The sequence below is a fragment of the Acanthochromis polyacanthus genome, chromosome 18 (assembly GCF_021347895.1).
Source record: "Acanthochromis polyacanthus isolate Apoly-LR-REF ecotype Palm Island chromosome 18, KAUST_Apoly_ChrSc, whole genome shotgun sequence".
NCBI lineage: Eukaryota > Metazoa > Chordata > Actinopteri > Pomacentridae > Acanthochromis > Acanthochromis polyacanthus.
In genome coordinates, this window is record NC_067130.1 from 18405797 (window position 1) to 18428621 (window position 22825).

Below are 22825 nucleotides of genomic sequence, written 5' to 3' on the forward strand. Positions count from 1 at the left end.
GGTCTGACTTTATCCACACAAAACCAAACAATTAACATCTAAACGGACATAAAAGTTGTTTTAAAAACTGGTCCGTGCACTGTAAATCAATGAATTTCGACAGAACACATTCCATGAATTCCACCTGGATCAGAGACAGGTCCACGTCAATGAGTCTGTCTAACTGCATAGCAGAAACAAGGTCAGTGACTCACTCAACATGTGGACTTTATTCTGTTACGCAAGAATGCAAAGGAGTTTCATAGATACCACATGCACTTGTTTCAGCATTTATTAAAAAAAACAACTATGCAACAATGCCACCTCTGTTCTCCTCATATTAAAAAAAATCTTTAGCACACAATGCTTAAAATCACAAAACAAAACTTGCTAGCTGCACAGAAAGCAGGAATGAACATTAAATAAATGTTTTCTCTCATAATGCTTGACATATTCTCTTGTTCTATACCTTCAAACACAGGTGGGAGGTTAATATGGCAGGGATCGGGTCAGTCAAAAACGTGGGAAAAAGCACATACATGTGTAACATAACTGTACAGAATATAAAAACAAACAGATTTCACATTTTAATACCAAGCAGCAGTTCATATGTATCTTATAAATATGCTTTCTTCCCGGCAGTCATCTTCACAGTTAAAGTCCATCTTTGGTTTTGTGACGCTTTGTCTGGTTACAACGGATGCTGTTTCAGTAGATTTTACTGTCCCAGCGCCGTCAGATCAGTGCAATGTGCTGCAAACGCCGACATGATGCATGATACCTGATCAGAGTCTGTTCTCTGGTTTTGGCACTAGCAGGTGCTGCTCTGTGTGCTGCCGGTACTCGACATGTACGACTTGCTCTTTCTGGAGTATTTCATTGAGCTGAATGAAACTCTCATCCTCTCCACAGTCCTGCTGCTGCGACACAGCAGAGTGTTCTTCACGTGCTCCCTGAACTCCTCGGACACGTAGTAGTAGATGAACGGGTCCAGGCAGCTGTTGAGGCTGGCCAGACACAGAGTGGAGGTGTAGAAGATGTAGCCGTTATCGACCACTCCGTCCTTTAGCAGAGAGTAATGCAGCACCAGCATGATGTTACTGGGGATGAAACACACCACGAACGTAACCAGGACGACCACGATCAGCACCACGGCTTTGCGTCGGTTCTTCGATGCGCTGCTGCTCTCCATGGTGTTCCCCAGAGCTCTGAGCAGCAGAACATAGGCAACAATGATCACCACGCAAGGCACGAGGAACACGACCATGGCCATGAAGATGAAGTAGTAGTAGGGGAGCTGGATTGAGGCGAATGGGTTGATTGGGTTCTTAATTATGTTGACATCATGGCAGGTGGTGACGTTGGGGTCTTTGAGCTTGGCCGTGTGGTCGTACAGGTACAGGGGAATGGTGGTGAGCCAGATGAACACCCAGATGCCCACGCAGACGACAGTGGCCAGCTTGTTGTTCTTCTTCTGCTGAGACAGAGGGTGAGCCACGACCCAGTACCTCTGCACGCTGAGGCAGGCGATGAACAGAACCGAGCAGTACATGTTCCCGTAGAAGAAGCTCACCAGCACTTTGCACAGTGGCTCTCCGTAGCTCCAGTTGTTGCCGTTAAAGTGGTAGTCGATTTTCAGAGGCATCCAGATGACGAACAGCAGGTCGACCAGAGCCAGGTTGGCCATGTAGATGGACGACGGGTGCTTCTTCTTGGTCCTGAACAGGAACACCCAGATTGCCATGCCGTTGGCAGGAAGCCCCACCACGAAGACGATGATGTAGATGATGGGGTAGAAGACGGTGGTCAAGCGGCTCTTCAATGCATCGGAGGGTGCTTGGTCCACGATGTAACGCCCAGAGTCTTCAGGGTCCTCAAACGCAGCAAAGCCCCGACCTTTACCTAAAATATACAGCAAAAATGCACATGCATTAAGGCTGAAATGAATGCTGCAACGATTTATCAATCAGTTATCAAGTTTTTAAATTAACAATTGACTGGTTTGAGTACATTTTCTTGAAATTAGAAAAGGTGGTATTCTCTTTCAACTTTTGAAATGTGAACATTTTCTGTTTTTTCCCCCCCTCTTCTATGATAGTAAACTGGGTATCTTTGGGTTGTGAATTAAATATTTACATTTGTCCTACTGGACTTTGAGAAACACTGATCGACATTTTATAGATCAAACAACTTCACTATCAAGGGAGAACGTAATTGACGGCTGAATCAACAATGATAACTACCATTAGTTGTAGCAGTTATGAAATCAAATGGCAGCTTCTCAGATGTGAGGGTTTGATGCTTTTCTGCGCATTACACACTTTAAACGAAGTCTGTTGGGTTGAAGATTACTGGTTGGTCTGAATATATTATTTGGGCTCTATCATTGTTTTTATCCTAAAACATACACATGATAAGACAGATGCATTTATAATTAAATTAAAATACGCCTAAACCTGACTAAATAAAACACTCAGTACAACATAGTGTAAATCAGTCCTACAAAAACCCAATTAAGCCTCAAGATGTTATTCTTTTATTTATTTATTTATTTTTGGAATATTACAAACCCTATGCTTACATTTCCCGACATTCATGACTTTTTTATGAGCGGACCTCAACACAAGACGAAAAATATCAACTCCATCAGAAAGCTGCTCTAATTAGAAGGACATATTTTAAGACATTAAGCTTAAATGGCTTAAATAATTATAAGAATATTCTCACTAATTCTCTCTATTTGATGGGAGTGTTTGTGTGTCAGGAGGTCGGTATGCAAACGACCCAGCCCTCAGAAACAAACACACCAACAGACAGGAAGCGGTGTTCTTACCTGAGTTGGCATCAGAGGCACAAAACCAGCAGAAAACCAGCAGAAGCGACAGTAAACTTTTAAAATCCATGTCGTAGTACTTTGCGATCCCTTAACGCGACTTTCCTTTTACAGTTTCAGCCTGCTGCGGCTCTTTAAGTGTCTGATAACCGCTCGAACCCTCAAGGACACTCCCCGAGAATACCTGCCTGTGCGCCTGCGTCATCTCGGCCCCGCCCACTTGCTCTCAGGTAGTTTTCCCCTCATTGGTTTCTATCATAAAGCTCAGTGTGTTTAGTGACGGCAAAACCGCTGAGAAATAAATAAATGACACGTTTAATAATACATCTCAAACAAGTGTTGTAGAATTTGACTTCTCTATTGATTTTATTTTGTATTTCATTGACATGTCTGTATATAAACTGTATATATCATCTTCCATTGTTACCCATCGTATTGTATCTATCTATTATCTATTGTATTTACATATTTAGTGCGTTAATACCACTGTGTTCCCACTGTTCATTGTTCTGTATACTGTATATAATGCACCTTTACTGCTTCTTCTACATTTTTACTTAGATACTAAACTCCTAGGTGTCTTTGTACAAAGTAAATAAAGCTGAATCAATTTTTAAATGTATTTTGAGCTGCATGTGTTGCTTTAAAGCTTCAATAGTAATAAAGCGTTATTATTCTTATTAGTAGAGAATTGATCAAATATATTACTCACATTTGTTTGATTCTGCGGCTGCACAGTGACGTGTTGGTTATCGTTGTCAACTTCCAGCTAGAGAATCCCTGGTTCATGACCTGGTCTGGGTCCGGGGTCTTTCTGCATGGAGTTTGCATGTTTTCCCTGTGCATGTGTGGGTTTTCTCCAGGTACTTGGCTTCCTCCCACAGCCCAAAAACATGCTGAGGTTAACTGGTAACTCTAAATTGTCCGTGAGTGTGATTGTTTGACTCTATGTAGCTCTGTGATAGACTGGTGACCTGTCCAGGTGTCCCCTACCATCACCATAAGTCAGCTGGGATAGACTCCAGCCCCTCTGTGACCCTAATGAGAATGAAGCAGTGTATAGATAATGGATATTTGTCTGATTCGACTGCCAGTGGTATGTAGTAAGCAAATATTGTATTGCTAGCTTTTAAATTGCTTAAATTGTTTACAGCATCTTCTCTGACATGCTCAATCTATTTTCTTGTCTTTTAATACAGTCTTATGATCTTAATGTCTACTTTTATGTTTTATTTATAAGATTTTAATGTACACTGCTGTTCAAAAGTTTGAGGTCGCTTAGAAATGTCTTTATTTTTAAAAGAAAAGCATTTTTTTCAATGAAGATAACATTAAATGAATCAGAAATACAGTCTAGACATGGTTAATGTCGTAAATAACTATTCTAGCTGTAAATTGCTGATTTTCAGTGGAATATCTACAGAGGAACATTTCCAGCAACCACCACTCCTGTGTTCTAATGCTACATTGTGTTAGCTAATGGTGTTGAAAGGCTATTTGATGGTTAGAAAACCCTTGTGCTATTATGTTTGCCTTTCCTTCGCAAAGTTCTGATCAAGTTCTGCTTTTCTGTCACCTCACACTGCATCTCAGAGTTTAGAGAATTAAACAGAAATGTGCTATTACAGGGAGTGAGACAGTTGCTGTGATCATTACAAATATCCCACCGGGTGTATTTAAAGAATTAAAGTGTGACTTTTCATGTAAAACATAAAAATTGTCTGGGTGACCCCAAACTTTTGAACCTTTACCTTGAAGTCTATGTCTACCTTTAAATCATTTTTCTGAATGTATTTCTTTGCCATTGTAAAACACCTTGAATTACCTTGTGTATGAATTGTGCTGTACAAATACACTTGCCTTGCCTTAATAACAGTAAAATATGACTTATATTTCCCGAAAGACCGCATTGGAAGCTTTTGAATTACTGCTAATTTCATTTCATTTAAATCCATCTTCATTGTTCTTCACTGTTTGTCACTCTGCATTAACATTTGGCACCAGTGTTGCCAGATCTCGCAGTAGATACAAGCAACCAGCTTGATGAAAACAAGCCCATCTCTGTAAGATGTGATAGACACAGGTTTTTATCTTTTCATAGAGCCCTCATTGTTTTGTTTTCACTTCCACGTGTTTCATAGCAACGCGCTAATGTGGGCCCTCACCATACAAATGCTTGGGTTACACTGCAGGTGCCTGCTGTTTTTACTGAGCTTGGAAAATCCAGTTTTACTCAACGTACACCTGCAGCCTGCAATAACATGTAGCACAAACTACATCCTGACCTTTTAAATCCTCCGGGTCTATTTGTTTTGTTAATCTCATCCTATTTTTCTTCCACCTGTTTTGTTTTAGTTCCTGAAGGAGGATCATCCTCAGGAACCTCAGGAACCTCTGTACCCAGGTGAGCTCACATCTGGATCCACTGCAGTTCGCTTACCAACCGAACATTGGAGTGGATGATGCAGTCGTCTACCTGCTGCAAAAATTGCTTAACTCACCTGGAGGACACCGGCAGCACTGTGAGGGTCATGTTCTTTGACTTCTCCAGTGCTTTCAACACAATCCAGCCTTCTCTGCTCAGAGTGAAGCTTGAAGGAGCGAGAGTAGACTGTCACCTGGCTGCATGGATCATCGACTACCTCACCAACAGACCACAGTACGTGAGGCTTCAGGACTGTGTGTCTGATGTGGTAGTCAGCAGCATGGGAGCCCCACAGGGGACAGTGCTCTCTCCCCTTCTCTTCATCCTGTACACGTCGGAGTTCCACTACAACTCTGGGAGCTGTACCTCCAGAAGTTCTCTGATGATACAGCCATTGTTAGGTGTGTGTCTGATGGGGACGAGTGGGAGTACTGGACGGTCATCTCTGACTTGGTTGACCGGTGTAAGCAAAACCATATGCAGCTCAATGATGGTAAGACAAAGGAGATGATCATCGACTTCCGCAGGAGGAGGACACCTCAGACTGCACTGGTGAACATCCAGGGTATGGACATTGAGCTGGTGGACTCATACAAATACCTGGGCGTTCACCTCAACAATAAACTGGACTGGTCACACAACGCAGAGGTCCTGTACAAGAAGGACCAAAGTCGTCTCCACCTGCCGAGGAGACTGAGGTCCTTTGGAGTGTGCAGGACTCTGCTCCGGACATTCTATGACTCTGTGGTAGCGTCTGCTGTTTTCTATGCAGTGGTCTGCTGGGGAGCAGGGAGCACTGAAAGGGACAGGAAGAGACTGAACAGACTGGTCAGGAGGGCCGGTTCTGTCCTGGACTGTTCCCTGGACTCCATAGAGGAGGTGGGTGAGAGGAGGATGTTGGCAAAGCTCACATCCATCATGGACAATCCTTCTCACCCACTGCATGACACTGTGGGGTCTCTAAGCAGCTCCTTCAGCAGCAGACTGAGACACCCACCCTGCAAGAAAGAGCGCTATCGCAGGTCCTTCATCCCATCTGCTGTCAGACTGTACAACATCAGCATCACTGGCTGATGCTAACATAAACACATAAGCACAATTCCTTGCACTGCTGTCATTTTCTGCACTTTTACATTTTATTTTTTAGTCACTTTTTGCTGATGTAATTTATTTATAGTGTAGCAATACTCTATTTATTCATTCTGTATATATTGTACATATTTATATTAAAATTATTATATTTACTGTATATTGCTGCTACAACACGGGAAATTTCCCGTTACATGGGGAGTAATAAAGGATTAACTTATCTTCCTTTTAAAATCTTAAATGCTCTAGTTAATCTTTTAATTAATGCTTTTGTAGTCATTGTTATCCACATTTCTTGTTTGCGTGCCCACATCTTCTGTTTTATTTACTCAGCTCCAATGTAAATGAGTCCTTCACACCTCGGTGTATTTTGAGTTTACATAAAGGTTGAACGAATGAATGGAAGATGGATATTTACAGTTTTGTGGAAATAATGTGCATAATTGCAAATAAAGTGATGTTAGTATGGGAAGATATTTAAGTATGAACACATATTTTTAATACCAATAATATCAATGAATCTGCCAATTACACTACCAGTCACTTTCTCATTCAATAGTTTTTATCTAATAATTTTCTACAATGCAAATTATTACTGAAGACATCAAAATGATAAAAGAATACATATGGAATAATGTTGTAAACAAAAATATGTTAATCTTCAGTATTAATCTACAGTTTAGAAAATATTACAAGTAAATAAAAACCATTGAAGGAAAAGGTGTGTCCAGACTTTTGCCTGGCAGTGTACTTCTTAGCTTCTTGTAAATAGTTGACCAAAAAATGCTAATCATGAGTTCCTCAAGTCCAACGTGACATCTTAAAAGGCTCTGTTTGGTAAAATCAAGCGACCAAAATCCAGATGCTTTACGTTTACTGTAATATCCATGCATCAGTTATCCATACACAGCTTCATCCTATAGAGGGTCATGGAGGGCCTATTCCAGTGGACATAGAAACAGGCAGGGTACCACCAGTCCATCACACAGCCAAGACAACTAAGCACACTCACATCAGTTAACCTCAGCATGTGTTGTACTGTAGGAGGAAGCGTAGGCACAGCATGAACAAGCAAAACATACAGAACCCATGACCTTATAGCTGTGAGGCAACAGCGCTAACCACCGTACCACCATGCTTCCCCTTGTTAAGATGTGAGAGAAAGAAATGCAGCAATCTCTCACATCTGAGAAGCTGAAAACATACATCACTTACATCAGTATTGACATACAAGTTATCTAATACGAAAACTTTTTCCCCCGCAGAGCATGATTAAAAAAAAGAGGCTTAGGGTGATTTAGAATTGGTGTAATAGTTTGTCTGGCAGAGCAGCTCCAACTCCATTGTTCACGATACTCATTACTGTCTGCAGCACATGTAGCAGAGTACGTATCACAGCTGAGCAGATGGCGATGGAGAGTCAAGCTTTGTCTTCATAATAGATTGTAAACTAAGTTGTGAAAAACAAATGAAAAATCAATACACAATGGCTCCCGTCTTTTCCTCAACATAACTCTAACAAAGATATAAGGAATTTCAGACAAGATATATCGTTTTAAAAGTGTTTCTCTCCTTAAAGTCGATTACAGCTCCAAAAATTCAATCTTGGTCGGTCTCTAAAATCAGTTAACATTAAGGTACTTTTAAGGTTTGATTACAGAACTTGGACAGTATGACAAAACAGATCTATTAAAATAAATAATTTAACTGTCTAAATAGCAGGCAGATAATTTACGATGGGTAAAATTTTGGAGCCCAATAGTCTGATCTGTAGAATAATGAGTTTGTTAAATGCCATTCTTTAGCTTGTTATGGCTTCTCTCTGCAGAAATGAAGTGCCTGTGAACACACCCTGTTTGATGATTTAACTACACCGTGATCTCTCTTCCTCTTGGCATCTTCCCTTGCCATATAAGATAATTACTTAAATCCGAAAAGCACACCTCTAATGCTAACTAATACTCATAGTAAATAAGAAACAGTGACATGATCACATCTTTGGTTGCTGTAAGAATCTGTTGTGCAGCATTCTTTACAGCTGGAGCTGCGACCTTTGGCAGAGTTACAGGAACTGGTAGCGGAAAAATACTCCTCTCAGACTAAAGTGTATAAAAATTGGTTAATTTTAAAGACATGCTTTAGTTTAGGGGGACTAATTTGTGCAGCTTTCTCCAATGTAAACACAGTGATCATCCATGGGACCAAACATGAATCTATTGGGAGCTTTAATGCCATTTTAGTGAAGAAAAGAGTGGATTCTCACATTCAAATCTGTGATAAGATCAGGGAAACAATTTACGATATGATGTAGGACAAATAAAGGGATCTAGGAGCACAAACCTGATCTGCGAGTAAAGGTTAAATATGAGTGTTGTTTCTGAAAATAAGGAACATCCAGCTTGACCTTTCCAGCTGCCTGCCTCACAATACAGTCAGAGGAAATGTTGACAAAATAATACAAGTTTACTGCAACGCTCAAAAGACTTTAAAGGCCTTTAGAATTTGCACTCACTGCATTTTCATACCAGTTTTACAATCATTCTGCTAGTGTTGATAGCAAACCGTAGCATAGAAGCATGTGGCAACTTTTCACAGTATAACAGCAACAGTAACTAATGACATCAGTTAAATTCGTGTGAACAAGATCTGAATAAACAGATGTCTGATTCATTTAAAATGACTAATTCAGAACATTTTTGTTGCGTATTGGCTGTAGGCTGAAAGAAGAAGAGCAAAAAAAATAAACTGACTGAGAAAACATCCACTGTCACAACTTCTGTCTCCTGGAAATATTCGTGACTATTTAATGCTTTCCGAGATCTTTTACCCTTAACTTTGCTTTAAGGCTTTTGAATGGTGAGAACAGGTATAGCAAAGTTAGCAAGACAGTTATCTTTATTGGCAAACAATAAAAAGTAGCTACACAAGTAAAAAACATTCCTTTATCTTACTACATGTATCATTTAATAAACATTAAACATTACAGATTTAACTTTCATGTCACACAGTAAATAGCTGACAGAGAATTCATCCTCTCAGTTATATTAAAAATAATCCATGTTCATACTTCTGCATCAAGAAAACATCACACATTAAATGAAAATAGTATTATCAAAAGATTTGTAAAAGTACATTTATTTACAGAGTTAAAAAAAAAGCAGTAACTTCAGACAGCACGATCGTCAATACAGATGACTTTTCATCACAAGCCTAAAAATAATGGGTTGAAGGATTATCAGAGCCAATATTGAGCATTTATCTGATAATCTGCATTTCTAATGATTCCAGATAAAATAATTCAATTCAAAATGTGCTACTTTGGCTTTGATGTGGCCACTTTTCTCAATAGTAGCCACTAGCCACTCTCTAGCTGGATAGAGGTCACAAGTAACAGCCTATCAACACCCAGGGAGAAAAGGTCCCTTGTGATTGAAATACATAAATGATGAAAGGTATATCAGTGAGGTTTTATGTTGGAGCCTGAGATAATCCTCATGTTGTCACTAAGATTTGCATTTTTACAGCAAATCAACTATCGGTGGACCCCCACTCTTCATCGGTCTTCTTCTGTACCTGAGTTTTCTGAAAAGGAACGAACTTAAAAACTGCTAGCATTCTGTGCTCTGCGTGTTCCCCGACTCAGACGTGTACGTGTTGTTCTTTTTGGAGTATTTCAGGGCGCTGAAGGAGACCCTCATCCTCTCCACCGTCCTCTCGCTCCTGCAGAGGAACGTATTCTTCACGTGCTCCCTGAAGTCCTCAGAGATGAAGTAGTAAACAAAGGGGTCGAAGCAGCTGTTGAGACTGGCCAAACACAGCGTGGTGATGTAAAACCCGTACAGGTTGTTCTCCGCCTCACCCAGCAGGAGGATGTAGTGCACCAGCAGCATGACGTTACTGGGGGTGAAGCACACTAAAAACATCACCAGGACCGTGATGATCAGGACCACGGCCTTTTTGCGCTTCTTAGCGATGGTGGGGTCGGACATGCTGTTCCTCAGAGACTTGAGCATGAGGACGTAGGATATGATGCACACGACGGTGGGGAGGACAAATCCCAGCGTTCCCATGGTGAGGAAGTATCCTGCTGCGATCTTCTTCTGGCTAGGCCTGGTGACATCGTGGCAGGTCAGGATGTTGAGGTTCCTCGCGCGGACTTCTTGGTCGTACAGGTAGAGAGGGGTGGTGATGAGCCACACCACCACCCAGATAGCGACGGAGATGATTACAGCCAAACGGTTGCTCCTCTGCTGCTGGGACAGCGGGTGCACCACAGCCCAGTAACGCTGGACACTGATACAGGCGATGAAAGCGATGGAGCAGTACATGTTGCCGTAGAAAAATGCCACCAGCACTTTGCACAGACCATCTCCGTAGGTCCAGTTGTTGCCGTTGAAGTGGTAGGCAATTTTCATGGGAACCCAGATGACAAACAGCAGGTCAGCCAGAGCCAGGTTGGCCATGTAGATGGACGACGGGTGCTTCTTTTTTGTCCTGAACAGGAAGACCCAGATAGCCAAGGCGTTGGTGGGCAGCCCCACCACGAACACGATGATGTAGACGACTGGGAGGAAGACGGTGGTCAAGCGGCTGGTCAGGACCTCTTGGGCCTGGGAGGAAACCCACACCCCATCTCTGGTCTCTGTGCCAGTAAAGCCTTTGGTATCTGTGAGGTCACAATATAAAATACATGGAAAGCAGAAGTGCAACAGGTTTATATATATATATGAACATGTGAAACTCAAACATTAGTTCCTTTCAGCTGTGAGCTCTGTGACCGGTTTTCCAAGTGCAGTAGAGTCATGAGTCATCTGTCTTACAACACCGGATTCAAGAGTCATTCCAGAATTGGATGACATTTGGGCTTCAACAATTTTTGAAAAATAAACCTTCTCTTTCACAATTGTCTGCTACATATTAATCAATAATAAGTAAGAAACTATCAAAGGCTTGATTAGCTCAGTTTACACATCAGTGGTACCATTTCTATTCCATGTTTTATTCGTCGTTTGCTAACCCTGCTCTAATCACAGTAACAGGGCTGCTAATCAATGCTAATGTTAGCTTTTTCTCAGGAGTAGAAACTAGATGTTTAGCTAGCTGTTACTGCTGACCAAGAAGACAAACTTACTGATGGAAAACATAAAAGAAAAAAGAAAATACTAATTTGTCCTATCCTGATAATACACATAACAGGGTTGCATGAGGTAAAGTAAGACATTCAATCAAGGCTGACAATGTTATGAAAATGTGAAAATAGAAGAGAGGACATAGCTTTGCTCTATACATTGTTTTGAAAGCTGTTTGATGATGTTAATTCCAGCATATCATGTGATTCACTGTTTTCTTCTTCTTCTACCAGCTAAAAAGGTTATGCTAACAGAGTTGTTGTAGGACACACATTCCATACATAATACTTATTATTTAAAATATGATGTTGATTTTAAAAAAAGGGTACTCCAGACTAATTTGGTATTTTAAAAATATTGTCAAACATTCTTTTCTCCTGGTTCTCAGGACAAGTACATTTACACAACAGCTGCATGTTTTAGTATTTTGTACATGGATTGTTTGAAATTTGATGGATAGGAAATTTCCCCTGGAAACGGGGAGTAATAAAAGAATAAAGGATTATCTTATCTTATCTTATCTAAAATGTTCTCCAATTCCTGAAAGACCCTTGTACATTGTGATAAAACTCATTTTTGGCAAACTGATCACTGTGAGGTGACAAGGAGTAAAACATCAAACAATCAGAGCCTTCATTCAACACATCTCGCCAGATAAACCACTTTGTAGATCCGAACTCCGCCTCAGCTGAGTAGTTTATAAGAAGATACAAACATAAATAGCTCAAAAAGAAATCCTACCCTTTTGCGTCAGGCAAGTCTGTGCGCAACACCAAAACAGGAACAGCTGAAAACATCGCGTCCTCACAGTCATGACTGCAAAGATGAATCCACAGCCTGCACTGTTTGAGGGCGCGGTTGTGAATGGCTTCCTATTGTCTCTGCTCTAACTGCCATTTCCTCCTAACAGCTGGTTTTCATACCTGCGTGATGTCAGCAGTCAGGTGACCTCAGAGACCCACCCTGATTAGGGATGTTTAACTCAGTTACTGTCTATAGAAGCCCGTTTCGTCAACTTGAAAATAGTCTCATGCTGTATCATAATTATGAGATAATTTACCGGTTGAAATCGCTTTAAAGGACCAATTCAACTAATTTATCAATATAATGCAATTTCTCACTGCCCAAAAAGTAATTGTAGCTCTTAAAACAGTGGAATGTTATTAATGCATACATATAACGATGTAGACATCAAATGCATGAGGACTTATTGTGCCTAATTTTTGGTCAGTTGCACAAATACGCATCTGTGTTCGCACCACAGACATAAAGGTCCGTGTGTTTGCATGTTATTCCTGTTTGAGCCGGATAACAGCAGTCGTAGATGCAAATTAACGGGGTAATAAAGCTTAAATGTGAGGCGTGCAATCAGTTTTTGGAAGATGATCGCACCTGAGCCCACTGGAAGGAGTTCCACCTCCCGATATCCCAAGTCCAGTCCTCTGGAAGCTCAACTCGGGCTAATTCAGTTTTACAGCTTCATAAAAAATATTTCAGTCTGCAGAATTTCGTCCTCTTTTCTTTAACTTTGTCAAACAGCTGTGGCATCAGATAGCAGCAGGATCCAGACTGTCTCCACCATCGGGGGATCTAGGGGGTGGCTACTTGGGCTCAAGCCCCGGATGTTTTCTCAAGAGCCCCGGATCGCGGATCCGAGCTGGTCTGAGTATAATGTGCAGTACTGGAATTCACCAGAGAGTGGCAGCATACGCTGGAGAGCAGCTGGCAGCCTGCCGCCTGTCCAGAAGAAGAAGCGTTTACGTCTATGTGCGCTAGTCGCTGCTCCTTGATTCTACTGCCAACCAGCGTCGACTCAAGTAATGGATATCAGAAGCTTTTTCAAAAAGCGGACGTCGCCAGCAGCAGCACCAGCAGCAGCAGTAGCAGAAGCAGAAGCTGAAGCTGCTAGACAGATTGATGTTCCCGGTTTGTGAAACTTTGACTGATTTTGCTTGCTGGCTATCAGTATTATCCGTTAATACCAACAACAACACAACCGCACTGAAAATGAAAGACAGCAAGATCAATGTTGCATTCCAGGATAAGACTAAAAACCCTTTATGAAATATGAATGAAAAGTATTACTGGCAAAATGATTGAAGTATTCATTGTGCAGAAAAATGCTCCCTGTCAGTGCTTTGCCATTATATAAGATGTTTTTGGATTATTATACTGTATTTTACTACTGCAGATGTTTAAGCTTGTGCTAATTTTAGCTAATATGTACACTTTTGGGTGGTTCAATCAACAGTTAATAACTATGTTTCTTTTAGCTAATCCAAGGGAGTTTAAAACAGTTCATTTATTTGAAGAAGAGGGAGAATTTTCTAATCTCATCAAGAAACATTTCAAACATTTAAACTCAGCATGTGGGTATTTTCACATGAATTTTATGAATCGTTATCTGAAAAGTAACTAAAGCTGTCAAACAAATGTAGCTGAGTGGAAGGAGAATATTTCCCTCTGATATGTACCTTAAAATGGAAATACTCAAGTAAAGTAAAAGTGGCTAAAAATTGTAAATGTACTGTCCACCACTGATGTTAACGTTATAGAAATCATGCATGGGTCTGATTTTTAAGTGTTCTCTGTGCCATTCACAGCTTTGAATTGGTGGTAAGTTGATGTAAAAAAATAAAAATAAAATAAGGATAGTTTTGTGTGCGTGGCACAAAAAAAGCCGGAAAAAATAAATCGGCATCTGCACCCTCAGGGCTAAGCCCCTGATCTAGAATCCTAGATCCGCCCCTGGTCTCCACACTTAAAGAGAGGCTGTGCGTAATTTACGCAGGTGATGGACCAGCAATAATTTCTTGATGCTATTGTAGATGCTGCGGTGTATTTGATCTGAGTATTGTTTGGGTGTTGCATTGCTGTCCTTTGGGGCTTCACAGTGCTTTACCGAGGTGAGCTTTTTTCTTTAACCTTTGGATGCACAAGTAGATTGGACCCTATACTCTTCTATAAGATAAGAATCAATGCGTGTTTATGCCATTGTTGTGTTATTGTTTGTATTATATTTTGGTTCACACGGTAAAGATTTCATGTTTGAAATATGTTTATTTTTCGCTTTATAACAGATTTAGAACATTTTGATCATTTAAAAAGATTAGAACACAGGACAGCAATAGAAGAATGTCAACATCCATTTTGCTGACATTCTTCTGCCTCTTTTCCTCCAGCTGTTGCTGCTCTCCTTCCCTCCAAGTTTGTGCATTGCATCACCGTTTGCATGATATTATCAGTGATAATGAGGCTGGGATAGCAATAAAAATATTACATTTTTTTTTCTAAAAGTATAAAATGTAGCTTAGGAATTTAAACAGAATGATATCAAACATGTTTTTTTGAGGAATAGCTGGAAAATGAAATGATATAAACTTTTCCTAACAAAGATATCGCAAGAAAACAACTTAATTTTTGACCCACTTATTGCTTCATCCACAATAATGATAATAATTGTAATAATAATCTTTGGCTCTGACTGTTTAGATAAATAGATTGAACTTGAGTGAAGAGTGGAGCTGCAGGACATTTAGTTTTTTCGGTTTGAAAAACACTGACAAAATTCACTTAAACTGCCTCTCTCTGAACAATGTCCATCCACAGAACACAATGTGCCACTAAAACTCCTCTCTGCTGCAAAAACAGCCCCAGTTTCTGCTTTCTGGGGTAGAATCTGTGGCCCCAGTGACACCAGACAAGGCTCCCGCTCTTTACAATTTCTCTATTCAGAAGTTTGCCATACATGGCACACTGTTTGACTTTGACTCATTTTAAGCATTGATTATTTGTGACCTCAGTGTGTGACAAAGATGTGCGTGTTTCTTAAGTACTGTGCGGTTTCCCAAAAACTGTAGATGACTCTTCCTTCACTGTTTATATCCGTGTAACCTGGTGACAGCCTAAACAATCCTTCATGGTCATGTGTGGTTTTCTTGTTGTAATTAATCTCGGGATTAATTATTAGCAATCAAGCATCAACTTATCAGTAAGCATTGAAAAAAAGATCCAACACAAAACTTTATTGAAATGTCTTTGTTTATGTTCTCCAAAAAGAATTTTTCAACATATCCTTCAGTTTTGACAGACTTTTACAAATGGCTTTCAAAATAGCACATTTTTGAATTAGTTTTTATATATTTAGAAAAAAAAAATCAGGAATATCTCTTTTTTAATTAGACCAACAAGTGGAAAAAAATGCTTAATATTGGCTCTATTTATCAGCTGGGCCAGTAATCAGTTGTTTACGAGTTAAAATCCTGATCTTGCTGGTGAAGCAGTAGATATATCTTTCAGTCACTGCACCCTCTGCTCAGGCCCTGTCATTTCAATTCTTGTAATTTCTGTAATAAAGAAAAAAACATCCATTGGCTTCTTAATGGTTTGGAGCCCCACAGACGAAGAACGGCCCATTAATTGATTTCACATCGACACGGTGAAATTAGCCAATCATTAAGCCTGTAAACTATGAAATACTGTCGGTTATGTAATGTGTCTGACTCAGGGTTTAAACTGGTCACTGGTTATATAAATTCATGCCATCTTCTTTGTGTCACAGTGAAGGTTTTGATGGTGTCTCTTGCTCCACAGCTCCATCTCATGTTTTATTTCTACTACACAGTGAACACTGAACTCATGCTTGACTTGACCAATCGGTTTATTTCCCCAATACTTATGCTGTACAACAGACTCTACTGCCAAGCAAATGTATAAAAACTCTTTTGACAACACTGAAACTTCACTAAATCTGAAGATATTTCATTATTTATGTATTGTATGATCTGTGCATGAACACTACCAAAAGTAATTTGCCATCTTCCATCATACTCACCACTTCAATGTTGTGTTTTTCAGCAGTTTTTTTATGTGTTGTGCATGTCAAGATGATGACATAAACTTTATTTTCATGCAAAGCTCCAATGCAAGATACTAACCAATTTCAAACCATTTTCATGCCGCTCAGACCAGTTAATCCATTAACATTTGGACTATTCTTTCTTTTGTTTAAGTCAGTACACTTGAGTTGATGTAAAATTCCTGGCATTCTCTGCTTTAGCTTCTTTAATACTGCAGCTTCTCTCAGCACTTGAAGATGTACGGTAGCAAATGGAGTCCTTTTATTCACTTTTTGAAATTAACAGCAGCGCGGCACCACCTGCTGGAGAGACAAGCACCTGGACAGTGTTGTAAAGTAACAGTTTTTAATAGAAAACACATTCAGTAATGCTGGCTTCCCACCAGCAGGGAGCAGCATCAAACAAACCACTAGGGAAGAAAAGTCACTGCTTTAAAACACGATGACAGTGACAGTTACCAATATTTATTCAGACAAGAAAGCAGCAAAAGAAAATCTAAAGTGGTGTATATTGATGAAAAAATACAAATACATGAGTGACAGATTTTCACATGTGACACATAAATGCTTGAAAATAAGCTTATCGGCAAAACATATCAAGAAAAACTACAGAAAATAGCAAGTAGTTTCTTTACTTTAAATGTAATATCTGTAGAGTAACATATTAACATGCAAGCTCTTACACACACAGTGCAAAAGTAGAAGCATTTCATCATCTGGAATGTTCTTCTAGGAAGCACATTCTTATCTACTTTCAACTTCCTTCCGTGTATTGTCTGTTACTTCATTCACCACGCAGCCAACATGTCTGTCATCGCACGTTTGTCCATTTCTGTTGGCACGAAAGGCTCAGTCACCCTCCACAGGCTCAACCCTACTGTAGCTAAGTGCTGTGCTTTTGCATGTGCTAGAACTTCATAATAAAATGTTTAAAATCACAGGTAAGAGTCAGTTAAATCCCCCCCCCCCACCCCCGATTAAATGCCCAATCAGACCAGCAGCTTCTTATACTGGCTGCTGAGGTCGGCCTGTAAAGAGTCCATTCTGGTAACTGAACTGTTTAGCTTGGAGGTATCGGTGCGGCTGGATTTCAGAATCGTTCTGGTGCTGGATCTGCACGAATCGGATGATGAGTGACTGATTCCGGCGCGCTCTGTGATCTTCTCACACCTCAGGATGCTGGACAGTTGTCTCTGGCACTGGGATGATCCAAAGTAGTAAACCAGAGGATCCAGGAGGCAGTTCAGACTCCCCAGACACAGAAACATCAGATAGACACCGTAGGAACCATCGGGGGTCTCCTGGTTTCTCAGGTCTTCTTCATTAAACTGCAGGTAGTGTGCCAGCAGGAGGCAGTTCGTGGGCATGAAACACAACACAAACAGCACTAGCACCGTCAGGGCCATCACCACCGCTCTGGTTCTTCTGCGAGAGCTTCCAGGAACTGAGACTCTGCTCAGAGACCAGATCACCTGAGTGTAGGACACCACTGTGATGACCAGAGGCAGGAAGAAGAGGGCGCAGCAGATGGTGGCGAAGTAGATCTTCAGCCAGGCGATGCTCTCAAAGCTCTGGATGTCATGGCAGGTGGTGATGTTCAGCTCTCTGAGGTAAACAGTCTGGTTGGAGAGGACGAGGGGCACGGAGCCAGCGAAGGATAACATCCACATGGCCACGCAGGCTATGATGGTGTTCCTTGGCCTCCTCCATGCCAGGGAGTTGATGGGGTAGACTACAGCGAGGAGCCGGTCCACGCTGATACAGGTGATGAGCAGAACAGAACAGTACATGTTCCAGTAGAAGGCAGCAGTGACCACACGGCACATGAAGGCACCGAATTTCCAGTCGTTGCCTTCAAAGTGGTAGGAGATCTTGAAGGGGAGCAACAAGGCGAAGAGCAGGTCGGCGAAAGCCAGGTTCAGCATGTAGATCGCTGCTGGTTTCTTGGGCCGGATCCCCCGAGCGAAGGCCAGAACCGCACAGATGTTAATGGGAACGCTGAGGCAGCAGACCAGCGTGTAGAAGGAAGGCATGAGGATCGTGGACACGGGGCCTGTGAGGAACAGCAGAGCCTCCTCTGAAATCCTCCACCTGGTGACATTCCGGCCCCGGGAAGTTGTAGAATTATTCAATTTGGCACCATCTTGATAATCTGAAAAAATGTCATCCAGGTCTAGTGGTTCATCTGTGACTGTACGGTCAAAAAGGACAAAGGTCCTCACTCCCAAAGTGCCTGGAGGGAGAGCAAGAAATGAGTCAGGTGGGTTCAATGTGGAGAAGTGAAAAATGTTTAATAGAGCTAAAATTACAAGCTCAAAAACATTCATCATGTTTTCATGCAGTAGTTTTGAGTTCTTTTGTTCACACAGACATTTTATGTGTGAACAAAAAAAATAACAAAATAACACAAAAATAACACAAAAAAATCCCCAAATAATACTATTTCACTATTTTGTGACACAGTGAATTCATAATAAAAGAATATTGTTGCCCTAAATTATTTAGTTGTTTTTCAAGATGAAATTGTGAGGGAAAAAAAATCAGTTTTTGTTTGTCTCCGTTTTATATTTTAACCTGAATAATTTGGTTTTTTTGGCTGAGTGAACAAGAACAAGACATTTGATGACTTCACCTTGTTGTAATTGTTTTTTTTTTCCTTTTCATGCAATAAATGATGAATAAAAAAACAAATAGCAGAGTTAATAACTGAAATAATCTTTAGTTCATTTTAAACCATGTAAAAAATAAAAAATAGGCATCCCAGCTCTCCAAAGTCACATCATCTGATTACTTCTTTTGTCCAAATGCAAGTCCGAAATTCAACATCTTCAACTTACCAAGATGTATAACACAGAAATGCTTCACATTTGAGAAGTTAGAAGCAGAAAATATGTCTTTATTTAAGAAAATAAAACAGACCTATGCTGCAAACCAATTGTTTTTTGTTGATCAAATAATAAATCAACTAACTTTCTATCACATTACGTAGAGTACAATCTTGTCTGGCATGATTCATTAATGTGCCGTTATATATTTGCAGTAAGATCTCGTTCAATAAAAAGCATCTTACAGTCTACACATAATCTAAAGTAAAGTTTTCTTACCGTTTGTTACTGCAGCAGACGCAGCACACGCACAAACCAGAACCAGCAGGAACGTTTTAGGAGACAGTGAAAACATTGTGATTGCGAAAAATCTGAAAAATGATCCAAAAAGTTGTAATATTTTATCCTCTTTGGGTTTCTCCGTGTTCAGTGCGGCTTCTGATCATCATCCAGCCCCTCAGTGTGAACATGAGTGTTGTTCCCACCCAGTGTCCTCTCCTGTCCACCAATCAGCTGCAGGCTCGCACACATTCCTGAGCCCTGATGTCACCTTTACCGTCACACAAAAACACACTGAAAAAATGTTGCTGCTCTAAATGAACCGTGACAATAACTTCTGCCTCAAATTAGGCAACGCTAACACAAATTATTTAGCCTTCTCAGAGTGGCTATAGACAGAAAAGGGACAAGAGCTGAAAGCAAAAGTGAAACGTTAAATATATCGAGTCAAGAAGTATACTCAGTTATCCAGAATTACTTATTGTCAAAGTTAAGATATACTGTCATGTATACGTGGTGTCATGACAGCAGCCACCTGATGCTGGCTTTTCGTTAATCACAGAAGTGAAACACAGTGTTGTACAGTTTAATCGCAAGCTAAGCTTTGTGTTTTCTAACGCAATTTAAACTTTAAAAATCAGTAATTATAAATAAACTAAAATAAGTTAATAAAGTGCATATTTATTTTTACCACATCACAAGTTACAAAGCGCTTCCTAATACAGAAAGATACTACACTATAGGAAAAGTGAGTAAAATATGTAAGTCTTGATGTTTTCTTTTTGTTTCCTTTTCTTGTTGTCTTTGTTTCTAGGTAGATGCTCTAACAACACTGGAAGAAGAATAACTCGGATGTAAAGTAAAAGCACTCCAAGCTCACATACACCTATCAGGAATACACATTATGACCACCTGCCTAGTATTGTGTTGGTCTCCTTTATGCTGCTAAAACTCCTTCATGGACACAGGACCTCTGGGGACGTCCTGTGGCACTGGGATGGAGGCAGTGAATTCTGTGGGTCCTGTGGGTTGCAGGGTGGGACCTACCTAGATCAGGCTTCTCCTGGTACATCCCACAGATGCTCAGTAAGATTTGGATCTGGGAAGTGTGGAACCTGGGTGAACACCTTAGCTCGGTCGTGCTTTCCGGGCCACTCCTGAGCAGTTTTTGCGATGTGTTGGGGTACAGTGTCCTGCTGAGGGTGGCAACTGGCATCAAGGACTGTTGTTGTCACGGGGAGGTGGGGATTGGAGGGTTGCTTGACCTGCAATGTTTAGGTGGGTGGTCCATGTCAAACATCCACAAGAATGTCAGGACTCAAGGTTTCCCAGCAGAACATTGCATTAAAACAAGATGATCGATGTGATTTACTTCACCTGTCCGTGGTGAGAATGTTGTGACTGATTGGTATATATCCACTATCAGTCCCACTGAGGATTTTCTGTGGCCAACCCATGCATTGGCTTTCCCACTTTGCAGTTAATCTCTTAAAGGGGCCATCCTGCTTGGGTTAGGGATTATGGTGTGAGAGGGCTTGGGTTCAAGTCCCAGATGAGTCCTTCATGGGGGCCATTTCTTAGCAATTCCCCCTCTCAGATCAATATCTGATTTCTGATAGTCTTCAGCCCCAAGCTCAGGCCCACTGCTGCCCTGCTCATTTGGGTCTCCTACTTTGTCTCCATTTGTGGACCCCTGTGTAGGTTTTCTGCTGGTCCCACATATCACTTCTAAAATAAGTTCCCGGGCCAAGTAAGCCTTGAATAGTTGCACTACCACATGTGAAATGGTCTTTTAGTGTCCAGCCCATACAATGTCCACATTTATGGACTTGGGGTTGGCTGCTCACTAGGGCCCCCTGATATGGACCATAAATGATGCAACTTTCAGGCTTCAGTAGCCCCACACAGGAACTAAACAGGGTTGTTGGCTGGAGCACAATCTCAACTAAAAGTCTTACATTCCAAACCTTGCTTGAGTAAAAGTCTGTAAGTGTACAAAATGTCTAAAAATAAAAGCATTCATTAACTAAATGGGATCCATCCATTCTCTATACACCGCTTTATCCTCACTAGGGTCGCGGGGGGTGCTGGAGCCTATCCCAGCTGACTCGGGCGAAGGCAGGGGACACCCTGGACAGGTCGCCAGTCTGTCACAGGGCTTCATATACAGACAAACAATCACATTCACATTCACACCTACGGGCAATTTAGAGTGATCAATTAAACTCAGCATATATTTGGACTGTGGGAGGAAGCCAGAGTACTCGGAGAAAACCCACGCATGCACAGGGAGAACATGCAACTACTCCACTGTGCAGCCCATTTAGCCCACTAAATGGGATCTTTTAGTTTTTTTTTCGTAATTGAATTACTATGGATTACTGATGAATTAACAGCCAATCAGCATGTACGTTTTGTAGCTGGCTGAGGGAGAGCTAATTTTAGTTTTTTTAAGTACTGTCAGGAAGTATAATTTACTAATTCACAATTGATTGGATTTTAGATAATCCATTATGTCATTAGAGAGCTTTAAAGGTCTAATTTGCCATAAATTAACCAAAGTTGTTGTCTGAATGTAGTGCAGTACAAAGTACAATATTTCCTTCTAAAATATAATGGAGTTGAAGTAGAAAGCAGTAAAAAAAACAAAACAACAACAACAAAAACCCAAAAAGACACACTACATGAGCAGATGAACGACATTATTATTAAATTTCATTATAGTTGCTTTACGCCTCAAGGTAAGAAGAAGCTAAAAAATCAGTGTTTGGTGGTTGCATGCCTCCATCATTTCACATTAGAAGTTAGAAATTTTGGCAAAGTTAGTGGCAGTTTGTAATTTTGTTAGCAAAACTTTAGAATCGTGAACAAAAGAGCAGACATACTGTACAATAAAATAAAGGGAGTATCATGAGGTGAGACATTTTATAAATGTTTTATGGTTCAACTGTAACTGCAGCCTAATATAAGATAAGTGAGCTTCAGTGGAAGTTTTTGTAGCCTGTTCTGTTGGACTTGGGACACAAACATCCACCAGCACATTTTCAGGACATGTAGGAGGACAGACTGATAAACAACTTCTTTTGCTTGACATGGAGCAGCTTATCCCTGGAGATGCTTAAGTGCTTCCTCTGTTTGTAGCAGCCACAGAATCAAATGGAGGATGAATTACAGAGAGGACAATTCCGGATGATGAAAGATACTTTGTTTGACCCTTTGGGATGAATTTAGCTGTCATTATTTCCCATTTCGGTTACATGAAATCAATTGCTAGTAAATTTTGTATGTTTTTCAAGTGTGACAAAATGTTCTCCGCTCACAACAACAACTCTGCCGACTTTTGCATTGTATTGTCTATATGTGGTCAGAGTTGTTACTTACTTGCTCATTACAATCACTTCTCTTTCC

The 22825-nt window shown here is 40.6% G+C and overlaps 3 protein-coding genes across 4 annotated transcripts; all 3 read right to left on the reverse strand.

Moving 5' to 3' along the window:
• Positions 1-257: 257 nt before the first annotated feature.
• f2rl1.2 (coagulation factor II (thrombin) receptor-like 1, tandem duplicate 2) lies at positions 258-2976 on the reverse strand. Its single transcript, XM_022208209.2, has 2 exons — positions 2813-2976; positions 258-1881 (listed from the first exon to the last, which is right to left on the reverse strand). Exons 1-2 carry the CDS (start codon positions 2880-2882, stop codon positions 791-793), a joined length of 1161 nt encoding a protein of 386 aa, XP_022063901.1. The 5' UTR covers positions 2883-2976; the 3' UTR covers positions 258-790.
• A 5820-nt stretch (positions 2977-8796) lies between these two features.
• LOC110960825 (proteinase-activated receptor 2-like) lies at positions 8797-13154 on the reverse strand. 2 transcript variants are annotated; one of them, XM_022208208.2, is made up of 2 exons: positions 12197-12827; positions 8797-10992 (listed from the first exon to the last, which is right to left on the reverse strand). In XM_022208208.2, the coding sequence occupies exons 1-2, from the start codon at positions 12267-12269 to the stop codon at positions 9935-9937; spliced, it is 1131 nt and encodes a 376-aa protein (XP_022063900.1). In that variant the 5' UTR covers positions 12270-12827; the 3' UTR covers positions 8797-9934. The 2 variants fall into 2 exon arrangements, 1 of the variants encoding a protein (XP_022063900.1); XR_002596322.2 differs by lacking the exon at positions 12197-12827 and adding an exon at positions 12848-13154 and having other exon boundaries at positions 10874-10992.
• A 3488-nt stretch (positions 13155-16642) lies between these two features.
• Positions 16643-19617, reverse strand: LOC110960819 (proteinase-activated receptor 1-like). The gene is made up of 2 exons (XM_022208197.2): positions 19418-19617; positions 16643-18546 (listed from the first exon to the last, which is right to left on the reverse strand). Exons 1-2 carry the CDS (start codon positions 19491-19493, stop codon positions 17303-17305), a joined length of 1320 nt encoding a protein of 439 aa, XP_022063889.2. The 5' UTR covers positions 19494-19617; the 3' UTR covers positions 16643-17302.
• Positions 19618-22825: the final 3208 nt, after the last annotated feature.

Bases quoted from the DNA above. Each gene is read 5' to 3' on its own strand.
- f2rl1.2 (XM_022208209.2), bottom strand. From the start codon at position 2,882: ATGGATTTTAAAAGTTTACTGTCGCTTCTGCTGGTTTTCTGCTGGTTT. The intron at 1,882-2,812 runs GTAAGAACACCG...TGTATATTTTAG, and splicing joins TGCCTCTGATGCCAACTCAG to GTAAAGGTCGGGGCTTTGCT.
- LOC110960825 (XM_022208208.2), bottom strand. From the start codon at position 12,269: ATGACTGTGAGGACGCGATGTTTTCAGCTGTTCCTGTTTTGGTGTTGC. The intron at 10,993-12,196 runs GTAGGATTTCTT...GTGACCTCACAG, and splicing joins GACTTGCCTGACGCAAAAGG to ATACCAAAGGCTTTACTGGC.
- LOC110960819 (XM_022208197.2), bottom strand. From the start codon at position 19,493: ATGTTTTCACTGTCTCCTAAAACGTTCCTGCTGGTTCTGGTTTGTGCG. The intron at 18,547-19,417 runs GTAAGAAAACTT...CTCTCCCTCCAG, and splicing joins GTCTGCTGCAGTAACAAACG to GCACTTTGGGAGTGAGGACC.